We start from the raw sequence: 16,889 nt of genomic DNA, 5'->3' as shown, positions 1-16,889 counted from the left end.
GCAATTGTTTAAAAGAAAAGTTCAATTACTTTCATTTGAAAAAAGACATTTCAAGCCGGGCACTGGTGGCTTGCACCTGTAATCCTACTCAGGAGGCTGATGCGAGGCTGAGGTCATGGTTCAAAGCCACCCCGGACTAAAAAGTCCCCCTGAGATTCCAACTAACTGCTCAAAAACTGGTGCTGTGGCTCAAGTGGTGGAGTGTTAGCTTTGAACACAGAAACTCAAGGACAGTGTCCAGGCCCTGAGTTAAAATCCTGTAATCGACAAGAAAACATAAAGGGGGAGTGGAGGGCCTGGGGGTCGGGAATTTGCACAAAGACTGGGGTTTGATTCCTCAGTATCACACACAGAGAACAAAGCCTGAAGTGGTGCTGTGGTTCAAGTGGTAGAGCTCTACCCTTGAGAAAGCCCAAGGACAGTACCCAGGCCCTGAGTTCAAGCCAAGACTGGCACCAAAAAACAAAAACAAAGAAAAAGTCTTTTTCAGCAATCTTGCTACTCTATAAGCTCCTACAAATTTTTATCAACTAAAACAAAAAAGGTAATTAATAAGTATCCTGTGGTTTGCCACCACCATCAAAGGGCAACAAGATTCATTCAGCATTTAAACACAAGCATGTGATGGGTTCAGCTCAAGAATTCTGTTTACTATCTGTTCAATGCATGGAGTAGACTCAATCCTAAGGAAGCACAGCACTATGGAGGTAAATCTATGGGAAAATAGTATTTTCCTTGAAGAGGTTTTGGAAGGAGAGGTGAGAAGGCAGTTCACCTGGTTGGCTGCCATTGGAGAATTGTTCTTAACCCACTCCTCCACAATTTTCACCACGGCCCGGAGGATTTTGGCATCTGGGGACTTCTCAATGAGAGATGTCAGAATGGCCTGGATGAAGTTCTTGCGCATCTCCATGCTCATCACAGCCAGCCTCGTCTTCACCAGCTCCAGGCTCAGCATTACCAGCTCACTTGTTCCTGCTTGTGTAGCAAAGACAACACGCCCACCAAACCTCTATAGACGCGGCCTGAAGACCATCCCCCTGCACTACTTGGCATTGTTTCCCCCCTCAGTCTCTTCTCTAGCAACTGCAGCTCGGGGCTTTAAAGCAACCTGGCTGTATTTTAGTGCTGTGCCTCACGAGGGTGGCCTTCCATGAGCCCTGCCCACCAGCAAGGAAGCTAACATGGAGGCCACCCGACTCCAACAGACCCTCTCCAAGGCCACCGTCATGGCACCTGGGTCCTAAGGTATGCTGTCTGTCAGCCCTGCTAATGACAGCACCCTGCCGGCTCCCACCCCAACCACCCAGAGCCACAGCTGGCTGGAAGCTGGGACTCGCTTCTTCATAAACACCAAGTAGGACTAAGTAGCCTGTCATAGAACAGTCTAACTCAGGGGCAGTGGCCAAGGCTTCAGGAAAGAATCCAATAACTAAGTTTTTGTTCTTCATTTTTATATTCATCTAGTTTTTTGCTAGTCCTGGGCTTGAGCTCAGGGCCTGAGCACTGTCCTTGGATTTTTCTCAAGGCTAGAGCTCTACCACTTGAGCCTCAGCACCATTTCTGGCTTTTTCTAAGTATGTGGTACCAAGGAATCGAACCTGGGTCTTTGTGCATGCTAGGCAAGCACTCTACCACTAGGCCAAACTCCTGGCCCCTCATCAAGTTTTAAAAGTAGTTTTACTTAAGAGTTGAAACGCCTGTTTAAGAACAGATGCAACAAACTTCATGTAAAGCACAGACTTGTGAGTAAGCCATGTTTACATCAGTGTTTAATGGCTCAGATGGCACCATGCCCGAGCTCGAGAGGGGGAGGAGCCTGGCTCAGGTGGTCACCTGCGGCTGCCTCGGTGCTTCCGGATGTGGCCTGCGGGTTTAAGTGCTCCCGGACCATCTTCTGCAGGGAGCGCATGAAGACGGAGATGAGCCTGTCGATGTAGCTCGGGTTGTTGCTGCAGGCCGACTTGAGGATCATCAGGGTCCCTGCAGCACAGAAATGAAAGTTGTTCTATGAAAAAACTGAGTAACAGAAACACACTTTTCTAACATTCTGACAAAAGTGCAGACTAGTCCCGGTGCCAGCCCGGGAGGCTTCATGCCACACAAGCTGCATTTTTTTAGATTTTTGTTTGGTGTCCACTACTTGAGCCATGCCTCCAGTTCTACACCCTGCCTTCTGAAGCACTGCATTTCCATTTATAATCTCAACTATGTCAACAGGGTATTCAGCACAAACTGTGTGCTTCCTTCAGTCCTGGAGATTTTTAGATTTTCACCAGCCACTCTAGTAAAAGTTTTTTATTCCATTATAAAATAGAAGAAAGACCTTTCTTTTTGGCTTAGCCTATCTGATCACAATAAATAACTGTACTTTATCCTGAAAAGGCCACTATCAGTTAAAACCAGCAAAGTCAACAATGGAACAGTAACATTAAGTATACATAATTGCCATCTCTACTATCACCTTATCCTGAGATCAAAGTTAAATCTTGAGTTTGTGGCCATGGATCACACACAGATCAATCTTAGGGTACTTCCACTGACAGGGGCCAGCACCCCAGCCTTGGACAATGCCTTGTGAAAAGGTCAGTTCTTTATAAGCAAGCAAGATGTGGCCTGACTCGAAACACATGTAACGTGCAGCACTGGTGATGTCAATGACGAGGATGGGAGCAGCAGCCTGCTCTTCCTCCTGCAGTGCTACCCTCTACTAGGCAAAAGCTAGTGGCAGAGCCCTGGGGCCAGCGTGGCCAGCATCCCAGGCCCTCCTCAATCTGCCTTGCCTGCTGTGAGCCCCCCAGGGGGGACAGAACCAATTATCCTCAGAGTCATCAGGAGTGAGGGAGGCCCATCTATCCATGATGGAAGTGGCATCTTAAAAGTCAGCAAAGCTCTCCTCATTCTCCAAGTCAGCCCAGCTCCATCACAAAACAAGTTTGCACAACAAAGAGATCCTAGTGATACCAAATTTTCCTGCCTCCTAATTTCAGAGAGCAAATGCTAACATTTAGAAAGCAAGGAATTTATATTAAAATAACGTATTTATAGATACATGCATATGCCTAACAAGGGCTATATGTATCTGTGTACAGAAAAATGACCCATACCAAAGTGATAACATTGAGGCTTATGTGTTTTGTCCTCAACAACTGTGCAATAAAAGGAGAAAAAAAAAACCTTTGATGCACTACCCAAAGTCTGATCCTAATCAGAAATCTGACAAAAGGCAGAGTGTTTACACATCTGACTTTCATGTGTCCAGGAGCCAAGTTTTTCCAGCTACCATGATCACGCGTCACCCAGAGCCTCGCTGACCCATTAGGGACAGGTCTTGTGAACGGCTACCGGCAGTATGTCTGCTCTCGAGCAGCTCTGGCAAGATCAGTGTGTCACAGGCAATTCTTCTCACTACTACACCTGCACCAGAGGCTGAGGCAGAAGCAGAGAAAGAGCAGCAGTGGTGAGCAGGTGGGGTCAGTCACCTCAGAGAAGCCACGAGAGTGGCTCTGTGGACAATCAGGTGAAACACGGACTCCTGAAGAATGCATCCACAGACCTCCCCCTGCCCTCAATGGAGTTGGCCCTTCTCAGGAGAGCATGTGCAGTAAGCCACTACTCAGAAACACACCGAAGAGCTGGGAGGGATTGGCACTGGTTGCCTTCTCGTAGTTGGTGAGTCCTTCATAGATGACCTTCCCCACGGCAGCGTAGAGGCACTCGAGCTCTTCATACTTAGAGGCCACACTGGAAGTACCTGGAACGGAAGTCGGAACTGAGTGCTGTTGACATCTTACAGCTCTAGCACGGCAGCGCCTCCCAAGGGACCGTGTGGCCTCCCCTCAAGACAGCTTTTGTCTCACCATGGATGTGCTCTAATACAACCTGCTAATTGCCCAACATTGGTCCCAGTATCTGAAACCAACTATCCTTTAATACCTGGAAAAATGCTAATGTCACTGTGGCATTTCTGTTTTTTTTTTTGAAAGAACAGCCAAAGATAAAAGACAGTGGGGGAAAGGAAGTTCACTGCGGCCCTAGGGATATGCTGGCTCAGTGGCAGAGCGCCACACTGCCCACTGCTCCTGGGTAAAGCCACCTACTTGGTTCTGTGGGGAAAATGCTCATCAGGCGAGAGAGAAGGCTGTGGACAGCTCTGAGCACTTTGGTGTTCCCGCATGTCATACAGGCAGCGATGCCACGCTGCAGGGGCTTGAAACTGCTGAGGACGGCCTGGGACTGCAGAACGCTCAGCAAGAAACTCAGCACCTCCAATCCTGTACAGATGTTCCCATAGTTCACTTGATTCGGTTGCTCCTGGGATAAAGAGCACAGAGTGCTCAAAGATTAGATAAGTGCTCAAAGTACAGGGTCAGAGAAACACATACCCAACAAGTCTCAAAACTACATGCCACTGAGTGTTTGGAAAAGCTGCTTAAAAATGAGCACATATGCTAGGTACCTATGGCTCACACCTATAATCCTAGCTACTCAGGAAGGCTGAGATCTGAGGATGGTGGTTCAAAGCCAGCCCGGGCATGAAAGTTGTCTGTGACTCATATCTCCAATTAACCACCAAAAATCCAGAAGTGGTGCTGTGGCTCAAGTGGCAGAACGCTAGCCTCGAGCTAAAGAGCTCAGGAACAACACACAACCAGAGTTCAAGCCCCATGAGTGACCAAAAAAAGGGCATATAGGTCTAGGAGTGTGGCCTAGTGGTAAAGTGCTTGCTTAGCATGCACAAAGCCCTGGGTTCAAGTCCTTGGTACTACTTACACAGAAAAAGCCAGGAAGTGGTGCTATGGCTCAAGCTCAAATGGTAGAGAACTAGTCTTAAACACAGAGAGGCTCAGGGACAGAGCCCAGGCCTTGAGTTCAAGCCCCAGGACTACAAAAAAAAAAAAAAAAAAAAAAGAGGAGGAAAAGCATGTTAAGGCAGGTACCCTTGGCTCACGCCTATAATCCTAGCTACTCAGGAGGCTGAGATCTGAGGAACATGGCTCAGAGCAGCCCGAGCAAATAAACGCACAATTTTTATTTCCAAATAATCAGCAAAAAGCCAGAACTGGAGGTATGGCTCAAGTCGTACAGCCCCAGTCATGAATGAAAAAGCCAAGAGCTTGAAGCCTGAGTTTAAGCTCCAGTACCAGCAAATAAAAAATTAAAAAAGAAAGTAAAAACCTCAGGAAGCAAGGAATGAGAAATCTTTGTAGGAAGGACAGACACTGCCTCATGGAACTTGCACTTTCATGACATGGATGTGCGCACACACACACCTTGTTTACTATGGGTAGCAAGAAAAAAGGAGGAAAGCCCACTGTATACTCCCTTGCCAAGCCAGCCCAACAAGCAGCAGAGATTGCCCACTGAGGCTGAGCTTTTAACAATGAATACATTTGAGAGACTGCCCCGAATGCTGGTTACTTGACAAGCCAATAAGGCTCTGCATGCAGTACTTGAGAACTAACGAAGTATCTCTCATTTACATGACTTTTAATAATTCAAGCTTATTTTAAAAGTCAGTTTAAGAACTGTGTCTACAAATGCATGCTTTCACAGGCCAAAGTATACATGGGCTGGGTAGAAACCCAACTTCCACCTGTCAGCTGAACAGCCAGGGCGCAGACAGCAATCTACAGACCCCTGCTGGAGCCCACCAGGCCTCTGTCCTAACACCAGCCACGTCGCTTACCACAGTCATCAGCAGCTTGTCAAACCACTGCAGTTTCAGCTCTGACTTGGACCACATATCCGGTCGCAAGGCGGTCTTCAGGAGTGTGACACAGCGGCGAGAGAGCACCTCTCCAGGAGAGCCTGCTGTGTTCGTGTTGTCGTTGACCTGCAAATGCAGCCGAGTAAAACAGGTTCTCACTGAGTGCCCATGCGCATACCCAGCTCCCCCCCCCCCCCCCCCCCCCCCCCCGCTCACGGCTGCCTTCCCTGAGGTCTGTCCTTGTGCAGCTGCGGGGCGCTAAGCACTGGGTCTGTGCCCTACCCCTCACGCTGGAAGGACGCTTGACTGACTCACATGTTGAGCAGTTCAGCAGATTGTTTGCAGTTCTTAGAAATTTTGAACTGTATTATAAAATGTATTGTTTATTATATTTAATAACAAGACCTCAAAATTTAAAAAACAAGACAACTTACAAAAAATTCCATTTAATGCTTTTGGGGGGGGTAAGGTGTGGATTAGGGTTGAACCCACAGCTTTGCACACACTAGTCAACTACTTTCTAGCCCTTGCTTTTTTGGTCAGTTATGGGGCTTGAGCTCTGGAACTGGGTGCTAAGATTAAGCTGAAGAGCTCAGGGACATGCCCAGGCCCAGAGTTTAAGCCCCGTGACTAGCTCCCACCTACCCCCCCCAAAAAAAAAGAATCTCATGGACTTTCCTGCCTGGGTTGGTTTGTAGCCCTTGTTTGTAATGGGGATTCCCTATGTAGCCTAGGCTGGCCTGTAACTCCTGGGCAGTCCTTTGCCTGTAGCACCAATGCTGGGATTACAGTCATTCGCTACTAGGTATCATTTGTATGAAGTCTACACTACCGTGTACAGTTTTATATTTCTGGAATATGAAAATATACTGGGTAAGCATAACACGTGCTCACAACTTCACAACTCCTGAGGCCTAGATAGGATTATGAGCTTGAAGTGGAATCAGCAGCCACCCGGCACAGAACTATGCCGAGTACCACGGGTCGTTTCTGGAGCCCTACCTGACAAGCCACTCGGATGAGGAAGTTCACCACCGTGTCCGTGTGCTGTTTATCGATGGGCTTAGAAAGCAGAGAATCTGCCCCAGGCAGTGACTGGCTCCTCCCGAACACCTAGAAAAGGGTTGCTCTTTATAACACAAAGGGAGCTCTCAGCAGAAACTGTCAACACAGGGCGCATTGGTTCAGCAAGCAGACAGGTGCTGGCAGGTCATAGGATGGACACTATTCTGGGCATGAGAGATATGGAGAACAGATATCAGCGAGGGCCAGGTGACAGAGGGTCCCAAGTAACCAAGGCGAGGGAGACTGGCCAGACAGTGACAGAGGAGTTGCCAAGAAGAAGCCTGCCACCTGAAATGAGCAAATGGCTCGACGTGTTAGAACAAGAGACATAAACACGCAAATTTTCGCAAGGGGGGCAAGGACGAAGGTGGCCAGAGCACAGTGAGAAGGTGCCCGGCAACATGCGCTGCCAGCAGACCTGCTCACCTACAAGCTGTGGCCTTTCACTGAGGGCACAGCGAAGCCTGTCTAGCTTCATTTTAACCTTGAGTTTTAAATGACTGCAGGATTCACAAGATATTACAAATCAGGACAGAGACTGTAGCCTTTACTCTGCTTTTTGCATTCTGATGGCCTTGTGAACAATACATTGGGAACAAAAGTCTTGAGAATTCTCTTTGCTGATGAGACAAGTCAGTGGTTGGGGAGGGCCGGGGCAGAGGCTGGCTGCTCACAGCAGGAGAGGCAGGCCTTGCTGTCATGCTCACATGGGGAGAAGCAAAGGGACAAAGTACAAGGGGGGGTCCAGTTTCTGCCTGGAACCCTGGTTGGACGTGGAGCCGCTAAAGACTGGGCACTGCACAGTGGGGAAAACACAACCTTGGCAGTGATAGCCAGAGGCCAGTGGCCTACCCTGACAGCTGAGCACAGAGCCCAGGGCTGCTACCCCCACAGGGGCTGAGGACAGGAAGCCCAGGATGGTCTTGGAGGCTCCCCTACAGAAATACAGGACAGGCGCATTCTTTCTGAAACTTGATCAAATGTGTATATGTTCTCCATTTTCTTGCTTCCAGTTATTTTCCTCTTTTCTCTTTTGGTGGTGCCGAGGCTCACACCCAGGACATGCTCCACCACATGCCATGTCCCCAGCCCTCAGAATTTTTCTTCATGCCATTTAGCAAACCACCACGACCAACACAATTCTAATGGTATTAGGTGAAGATGAAGAAAAATGTGTCTAGAAACGTAGGGACAAGCCTGAGGAGAAATGCCCTGGGGCTGCCAGCTGCCTCGCCAGTGCGCAGGCCCACAAGGAAAGCACTTGCTCTTACTGCACTGATGGCACCGGTGGCCGTCCGGAAGCGCTTCACTTCCTGGGCAGAGTCCACGGACAGGCCTCTCTTAATGGAGGACGAGACAGAGTTGACGCCTTCTCCACTGGAATTTGGGTCCATATCTGAATCCGGCTTAAACACACACACACACCTGATTTACTGACCAATTTCCAGAAGTATGAGAAACATAAGTAGGGACAACAGCCAGGGCAGATACTCTACCTGCTGGTCCTTGATCCGCTGCAATTCCCACTTGATGACAACCTCTGACAAGTCGACAGCCAGCCTCCTCTGCTCAATGGTGACACTGGGCGTGAAACCCAGTCTCTGCATGGCGCTGACCATGTGCTGGACCAAGTGATGCCGCACTGGGTAGTACACCTGTGAGCACAGGCGTCCCATCAGGGAGGTCGGACGTTGGCCCCAGCCCACACGTGCATTCAGGCACACATGCATGTATGAGAGAGCGTGCGCGCGCACACACACACACACCCTTACACAGAACCGCACACTCATTCTTTTCCTCTCAGTATGTACTACCTCTCTTCCTGCTGAATCTCAACAGAATGCTCTACCTACATTCCTTTGCACCACATTTACAATGTTAAAAAATCTAGAGCCGCGGGCCGGGAGTTTGGCCGAGTGGTTAAAGTGCTTGCCTAGCATGCATGAAGACCCGGGTTCGATTCCTTGGTACCACATACATAGAAAAAAGCCAGAAGTGGTGCTGAGGCTCAAGTGGTAGAGCTCTAGCCTTGAGAAAGTCCAAGGACAGTGCTCAGGCCCTGAGCTCAAGCCCAGGACTGGCAAAAAAAAAAAAAAAAAAATCTAGAGCCAGGCACAGTGGCTCATACCTGTAATCCTAGCTACTCAGAAGGTTGAGATCTGAGGATTGGTTCAAAGCCAACCTGGGCACTAAAGACCACGAGACTCTTATCTCCAATTAACCAGTAGAAAACTGGAAGTGGTGCTGTGGTTCAAGGGGCCCAGAGCTCAAGTCCCACGACCAACAACAACAACAAAAAGAGCTTTGACTCAAATCTTTCCTCTTTATATTCTGCAAAAAAATCCTCCAAACTGAGTGATTTGCTTCCTGTCATGAGTATCTCACGAGACTTTTTTTTTAACCCAAATTTAAAGTCACTAATAACTACTTCTTCCCATGTAACTCCTTAGTGTGCACGCAGGGTTAAGTAATAAGTTACAATAACATGTATTCTTTACCTGACTTGTGTAATTGTAGCTCCCATGTAAATCACCTTTATAATAACAATGACTTTTTTTTTAAGTTACAATAATGGTCAAGAAAGCAAGCAAGTAGAAAGAGACACACAAGTGGCCTACATCACAGCCACTTCTGCATGCTTACAACCACACCCCAATCATTCAATGGCCACTTTGTTACCAAAAAAAGACAAAGACCAAGTCAATGCCTAAAAATGCTTTCCACACCCCGTTCTACACACCTTGAAATGCTGCACTATCAGATGCAAAATGTGCACCAGCTGTGGGACCGTGTGCCCCTCCTCTACGATGATCTTTCGGGTCCAGTGCGTCAGCATCTGGTGCCCATCCTCCATGCGGGCAGGCACGGCCGGAGTCAAGATGGCCATTGCTTGTCTGACGATTGCTCGGGCTTCCATTGCATGTGCCTTGAGGAGACTGTGGAACACCTGAAGAGGAGAAAAATGTGCACGGGGGTTAGAATGGTGGCTCAGAAGAACAAGACACTCAATCACACCAAGATGTGCTGCCGGTTTTGTTTTGTTTTTTGGCCAGTCCTGGGCTTGAGCTCAGGGCCTGAGCCCTGTCCTTGGACTTTCTCAAGGCTAGAGCTCTACCACTTGAGCCTCAGCACCACTTCCAGCTTTTTTCTATGCATGTGGTACCAAGGAATTAAACCTGGGTCTTCGTGCGTTCTAGGCAAGCACTCTACCACTAGGCCACACTCCCGGCCCAAGATGTACTGCATTTACAAAACAACTGAGGATATTTTTTAGGACTCTTAGTAGAAACAAATCACTTGCTCTTATTCTAGTATTTACTGAGCCAGGGCACCTAGCAATGCATGCCAGCCCTTTACAGGGATCTTCCGTTTAGCCTAAGCAGCAGAAAGCTAGCTGAGGCACATAAACTTCCCCACATTATAATGTAGAAAATGGAGGGAAAGGTGCCAAGCAGAGAAGCAGCAACTTCCAGCTCTTTCCAGTTCTTCACATGAGAGGTGAAAGCCTAAGGTAAGGTCAGAGGAACCACACTGAAGGTATGGGGACAGGAAGGGTGCTAGAATCAACAGGACTGCTAAGCAGAGAAGTGCCCATGGCACGGGAGGACTGGCTTCTGGCTGGGGAGTTGAGTATCATGGAAATTCACCAAGTCAGGGAACACTTGTCTCAGGACAAGAGCTCTGACTGCCCGATGCTCAACACATGCAGTTCTCATACTTTTGTCACTGCTGGCTTGTGTGTGGAACCAAGACGCAACCTAGGGTGCCTACTATCAGAACCCAGGCCACAGGAAGACATCCTGAAGCGAGTTGTGCGGCGAATGGGGGTAAAGACCATTTTTTGGCTGACAGGAGTGGCTGGGACTCTTGGGGACCTCACTTGAGCCTTCTTCAGGGTCAGCCTGGGCAGGAGTTTCAACGTCATGTCAAGGTAACTAAACTGCACTGAGTAGAGGAGCTTGAGGTGCAAAAGAGAGACATTCTGTTTCAAGAACAAGGCTGTTAAGGAACCAAAAGGCAGAGCAATAGCTAGAGACAAAGCAATATATGGAGGGATTACAGTATGCCTTCTCCTCCTTACTCTTCAATTATTCCTCCACGGTGGTACAAATCTACATTAACACACTTCCTTCGGAAGCAGGTGCAGTCTAGCAGCATCAAGCACAGTGACGTCTTCTACAAGCACCTCTCCTCCAGAACTGTGAGTTCACCTTCCCAGACTGACACTCTTCTGTGAAGTGCTCATGCCTCATTCTTCCCTCTCTCCAGAGCCAGGTCACCCTGCTCTACTGCTACAACTTTCACTATTCTAAATTCATCATAAATGCCATCGTGCAGAATTTGTTCTTATTGTTTTTAAAAGAAGGCGTGGTATTTGGAGTAGACAAAAGAAGAGGCTGAGGCTGTTCAAGGTACCAGGTGAGAATGGGCTAGAGTGCCGGAGGGAGGGAGGGAGGGAGGGAGGGAGGGAGGGAGGGAGGGAGGGAGCCGGGTAAAGCACCTGGAGGACAATTTTCTTATGTATCGCAAATTTGGCAATAATGTGGGCCAGAAGCAAGTGTCCGCTGTATTTGCACGCAGGATCCACGCAGGCCTTGGAGAGCAGGCAAGGCCACGCAAAGGTCATGAGGCGGCGCAGCTTGCTGTTGCGGTTCTTGTTGTTGTCGTGGATGTGGTGGGGAGCATGCTCCACCAGCAAGGTGGCGTACTGCAGAAGGTAGATGCGCAGGGAATCCAGCATGTCTGCTTGCTTCTCCGGGTCCAGGACCTAATGGCAAAGGCGAGAGGAAGGAACTCAGAGCTGGTTTTGAACTATGACTTAATAAAACTCAACTAACGAGCAAGAAGCCCAATTCAAATCAATTTCAGGCACCAAGAATGACATAACACTCTTTCATTAGTGTCGTGAATACAGGTCATAGTAGCAATTCCATCCTGCCCTACGATTCTCAGTGACTCTTGGTGGACTTCTTCAAAGTTGATGTCCACAAAGGAGCCCACATCTGAATTTTCAGTGAGAATTTTTCTGTCTCACTGGAATCGATGAAAGCAAGGCATCTTCAACAATTTAGTAGTTAACTGCAACAGAGTGCTCTGACATATTCATGAAAACGAAAAGCCTTGGAAAACTAAATGGAACCATCTATTTCTGAGACCCTCTCACACACATGCACACACGTTCAGTCATCTCCAAGTCCTTGCTCTGAGATGCTGCTGGGAATCCCACCTTGGTTATGAATACACTAGTGATGCTTTCTGGGTTGTCTCCCTCGGGATTGGGAGGTCCTAAGAGCTGCTCTCCTTCTCCCTTCTCAAAGCTGTATAGGAAAGCAGGATTCAAAATATGCTGCAGAACCTACAAAAAGGTTTTTTTAAAAAAAGCAAGGATTAGTATAGGACGGGACAATACCAGCCTGAACCACAAAGTCAGAACAAACCAAGCCACTACATGCTGGCTGCCAAGATTGCTGAAAACTTGAGGTAGAAGCCAAATCCAACATAGCCAGCTCTCACTGCAAACTAGTCCCTTTCTCAAAATAAAATTAAAAACCCACTTCTCCATGAACACCGATTAGCCGACAGACGGGCTATGTCCCTCAGCAGTGGGTCTCCCACCCAGCCTAGCAAATGTAACACTCAACAGGGGGGAGCTTCTCCAGGAAGCTAACCTAGACACCCACATCATCTACCAAATAGCCAACAGTCTAACTGGGGTTACACTCGCCTTCGCTTTCAGTTCATCTCCAAAGTTGGGGTCATTAAAGTCCACAAAACGAAAAAATAGGGCACGTTTTTGAGCGATGCTGTAGTTTTTGGGAATCTCTTCTTCCATGTACTCCTTTAAGAATGTCATATTGCACAGGAAACGACCAGTGAAGGCTCGAAGCAGCTGGAAGAGCAATTCTATATCTCCATAATTCCTTCTGAAGGGTTCAGAACAGAAAGCAAAGGTTAACCAGAGGAAAATTCTGTATCTATGTATTAGTCAAATTGCTTCTTTAATAGCTGGAAATGACAGCCCACTAGATACACCTACTTGCAGTAGTTCAGCAGACAGAAGGCCAGCAATTTGGGCTCCTTCCAGTTGGTGGCAGCCATGTTCTCTTTGCGGTGTCTTTCTTGAAAGGTCTCGCTAACCCACACTCGCCTCAGCTGGCTCACCAGAGAATGCTGATTGGCCAGCCAGGAGTCATCGTTCTTAACAATGATGCTGATGATCTGCAACAGAACAGACAATGAAGGAACCGTGGCTCAGTGCCACTGTGCCGATCTGGAGGCCTCACCAAGAGATTCTACCTTGATAGCCTGGAACTGGAGGTCCAGGCGCAGGGTACTGGTGCTGGGTGAGCCCGGGCGCACAGCAGCCTGTGCACCACCTGGCAGCAAGAGAGTGATGAATCTGTTGGGGTTAGCTGCTAGTACGTCTCGCAGAGGCCTGGCATCTTTGTGCTTTAAAAAACTCTGAAAAGAGAACAAAGAGGGAAAATGAATTTGGGCCAGTGAGACTCACAGAAGGTGACTTCAATAGTTCTTGCCAATTCTCTCTAGGAAGGCTTAAAAAAGTATCACTACAAGCACCTTTGGGGGGAAAAAAAAAATGAGGGGTTATCAACGTGTGAGAAGTAATGTACCTACTACCTGGTGAATAGAACTGTAACCCCTCTATACATTACCCCGAAAATAAAAAAAAAAAAAAAAAAAAAAAAAGAAAAGAGAAGAGAAAAAGAGCCGGGGGCTCACACCAGTAATCCTAGCTACTCAGGAGGCTGAGATCTGAGGACTGCAGTTCAAAGCCAACCAGGCACTAATGTCTGTGAGACTCTTATCTCCAATTAACCACAGAAAATCAGAAGTAGCACTATGGTGCAAGTGGTAGGTGATAATTTTGAGCTGAAGAGCTCAGGGACAGAGCGCAGGCCCTGAGTTCAAGGCCCAGGACACACACATGCACACGCACGCACACACACACACACACACACACACGTGGTGCTTTAGCTAGAAGTGGTGCTGTGGCTCAAGTGGTAGAGCACTAAGTACTAACCTTGAGCAAAAAAGGTCAAAGACAGTGCCCAGGCCTTGAGTTCAAGCACCAGGACCCACATACACACACAAAAAAAATGTGTTTAAACAGTAACGACTCCTCATGATTGTAATTTTAGAATCATAGCAGAGCATTAACTTGTCATGTACACAACCAAACAGCAATGATGTCTGCAATACTCAAATGTCCCAGGATGCTGACTGGAGACACGTAACACTGGGCACATGGCTGACACAGACCTAGGGGGTCAGATCATGGCTGCTCCAGCTCCTACCATGAACATCCGGCTCCACTGGGGGTCGTTGAGTGTTGCTTCCATCATGAACAGCTCCACTGTCTGCGAGGGATGCCGCGTCAGGAACTTGATCAGAGGTTCTCTGAACGGACTTCCCGCCTACGAGACACAGGCAAAACAGCATGGCACACCTACCCACTCACGACTCCTCTGCTGATCACACGGTGAGGAGGCTAAGTCAGGAAGACTGGGAGTGTGAGGTCAATCTGAGCTACACTGAAGACTTCTGGGGGGAAAAAATGAAAACACACATTTAAAAAAGAACAGGCCAGGAATTTGGCTCACTGGCAGAGTGCTTGCCTAGCATGCACAAAGACCCGGGTTCGATTCCTCGGTACCACATACATGGAAAAAAGCTGGAAGTGGTGCTGAGGCCCAAGTAGTAGAGCTCTGGCCTTGAGAAAGTCCAAAGACAGTGCTCAGGCCCAGGACTGAGGGGGGTGGGGGAGAAGAACATTTCCCTCTCAACTAGACTGAAAACTGTAAGCATTTTCCATATTAAGATGTAACAAGCTGCCCACGGGTGACCTATAGTCTTATCTACTCAGGAGGATGAGATCTGAGAATCGCAGTTCAGAGCTGTCACTGGCAGAAAAGTCTGTGAGAGTCTTATCTACAATACACTCACTATTCAGTAAAAGGCAGAAGAGTACTAGCCTTGAGCTAAAGAAGCTCAGAGACAGGAACCAGGCCCTGAGTTCAAGCCCCAGGAAAGGCAAAAAAATAAAAAGTAACAAAATAAAGCCAGGCACCAGTGGTCCCTCCTGGTAATCGTAACTACTCAGGGTAAAGAGCTAAGGCTCCTGATTCCAAGTCAACCAGAGCAGGTCAAGTCTGAGACTCTTACCTCCAGTTAAACAACAAAAAGCCAGAAGTCAAGGTGTAGCTCAAGTGACAGAATGGCAGTCTTGCACACAGAGAGGGTCAGGGACAGAGCCTAGGCCCCAAGTTCAAACCCCAAGACCAGCAAAAACAAAAACAAAAAAAACTAAGGGAATGGTCCAAGTCCTAGTTTGGGCAGTAAACGAACTGAAAAGCAAATCACACACAGCAGATGTACATCTGATCATGTAAAATTATACTGACTGAAATGAATTCTAGGAAATGGAAGAGGTTTTTTTCTTTTTTGCTATTTCATTTTCTTTTTTGTTAATATGTCTTTTGAGACACAGATATGGAGGGACAGAAAGTGAAAAAATGCATAGTGTCTCAATGGATACTGGGGGGGTGGGAGGGAAAATCTGGGAAAGAGTATGGCAAGGGTAACACTGTAACTGTAATCCCTCTGGACATCACCTATATAGTAAGTTTTTGTTGTTTTAATTAAAAAATACAGACCTAGGCTAGGAGCATGGCCTAGTGGTAGAGTGATTGCCTAGCATGCAAGAAGCTCTGGGTTTGATTCCTCGGTACCATATACACAGAAAAAGCCAGAACTGGTGTTGTGGCTCAAGTAGTAGAGTGCTAGCCTTGAGAAAGCCCAAGGACAGTGCCCAGACCTTGAGTTCAAGCCCCGGGGGGAGGGGGGAGGAATACAGACCATGTTTGTCAACTGTGAAACTATAATTACAAAGTTCCAAGAGACCTTCTACTTCTATGTCCTAGACCTTCTTAACAGTCATGGTTGAAATAAAGGTATGAAGACTTACACCATGAAAAGAAAAAAAGAATCTCTCAGTTTGGTCCATACCTCAATCAACATGGCTCGCTCTGTTTTCATTACAACCTCTAACAAAGGCTTGACCAGAGTTTGAGGTGCAGCTGGGATCAGATGAAAAAGGTTTATAATTGCTGAACAAATCTTCATTTCCTAATAAAGAAAACCAGAAATCATGAATGAGCCAATTAGTTTTGTGAGCCAGATAGCACTACAGACCCAACTACAGTCTAGCTACATTCGCAAGGCTGCCATCAAAGCAAAGAATTAACATGGAAAAGCCACAACTTACCTGTCTGAAATTAAAACTGTTTTGTCCAGAGGAAACTCACTGCCCCTAGCCTTCAGTCAGCTGTCATTAGGGGATGGGAGGAGTGGAGGACCTGAGGGGATATCACTATTTATGCCTATATTAGAGTTGACATGGGGTTCTCTGTGGCAGTCCCTCTCAGACTCCTCCCTTTGCTATGCTGTCTCAGGGACATCTTCATTTATGAAGGGCTGACTGCACAACCCCTCCCCCGCACCTTTTTTGAGGAATCTTTGCCCTCAAAAACTAGTCAAGGAAGTTCCTCAAAAAAAATACTTCATGTGTTTAACCTGAAGAGGGTACTAAGCTTCTGTTAACCTCAACATGAAGCTGACAAAGTGCTCCGCTGATCCCATGAGAGCACGTGAATCCCAAGCTCTGCGCTTTGTCGTGGGCTGTCACAGGGGCCATTCCAATGCCCTGCTCTCCAAGGCCTTGGCTGTACCTCTGCTGCTCTAAGGACAGACTCTTCAGGGCCACAGGGATGGAATGGGCCAAAGGCAGCACCTCCATCATGTGTATGGTGGCGTGGGGCGAGGTTGGCAGGTAAAATGGAGATAATGAACACCAGTCGGGAGGGGTGTACTCCTGGCGGCAGGATGGCTCTTTTAAGGTAGAAAAGGGAGACAGGCCAGAAGAGAAAAACTAGTTCATCCTCACTGTCTCACCTTTCAAGCGTTCAAGTCCTAAGGTAAAATAAGTTTTGTTCCCCCAAAATACTGCATTTTAAAATGGTCTTTAATGGCATACAATTCTTTTTTTGCCGCAGTCATGAAAGTCCTTGTTTGATTTTTACCATACTGCTGGAGG

At 47.6% G+C, this 16,889-nt stretch overlaps 1 protein-coding gene across 1 annotated transcript in view; it reads right to left on the bottom strand.

The window, feature by feature from the left end:
- The window catches only part of Trrap (transformation/transcription domain associated protein), a 93,007-nt gene that overhangs the window by 28,210 nt on the left and 47,908 nt on the right, over positions 1 to 16,889 (bottom strand). Inside the window, exons 34-49 of the mRNA XM_090324068.1 lie at positions 15,803 to 15,922; positions 14,092 to 14,211; positions 13,073 to 13,237; positions 12,813 to 12,994; positions 12,501 to 12,699; positions 12,003 to 12,131; positions 11,277 to 11,543; positions 9,516 to 9,722; positions 8,272 to 8,430; positions 8,047 to 8,181; positions 6,713 to 6,823; positions 5,690 to 5,836; positions 4,101 to 4,314; positions 3,629 to 3,754; positions 1,837 to 1,983; positions 776 to 975 (exon numbers count right to left, since the gene is read on the bottom strand). Of these exons, the coding sequence (XP_090180194.1) occupies positions 776 to 975; positions 1,837 to 1,983; positions 3,629 to 3,754; positions 4,101 to 4,314; positions 5,690 to 5,836; positions 6,713 to 6,823; positions 8,047 to 8,181; positions 8,272 to 8,430; positions 9,516 to 9,722; positions 11,277 to 11,543; positions 12,003 to 12,131; positions 12,501 to 12,699; positions 12,813 to 12,994; positions 13,073 to 13,237; positions 14,092 to 14,211; positions 15,803 to 15,922 (2,628 nt within the window). The remainder of the gene's footprint in view (positions 1 to 775; positions 976 to 1,836; positions 1,984 to 3,628; positions 3,755 to 4,100; positions 4,315 to 5,689; positions 5,837 to 6,712; positions 6,824 to 8,046; positions 8,182 to 8,271; positions 8,431 to 9,515; positions 9,723 to 11,276; positions 11,544 to 12,002; positions 12,132 to 12,500; positions 12,700 to 12,812; positions 12,995 to 13,072; positions 13,238 to 14,091; positions 14,212 to 15,802; positions 15,923 to 16,889) is intronic.

Source organism: Megascapheus bottae, chromosome 34 (genome assembly GCF_031878675.1).
Source record: "Megascapheus bottae isolate mThoBot1 chromosome 34, mThoBot2.hap1, whole genome shotgun sequence".
NCBI classification, from domain to species: Eukaryota; Metazoa; Chordata; class Mammalia; order Rodentia; family Geomyidae; genus Megascapheus; species Megascapheus bottae.
This window is presented reverse-complemented; position numbering and strand designations above follow the sequence as displayed.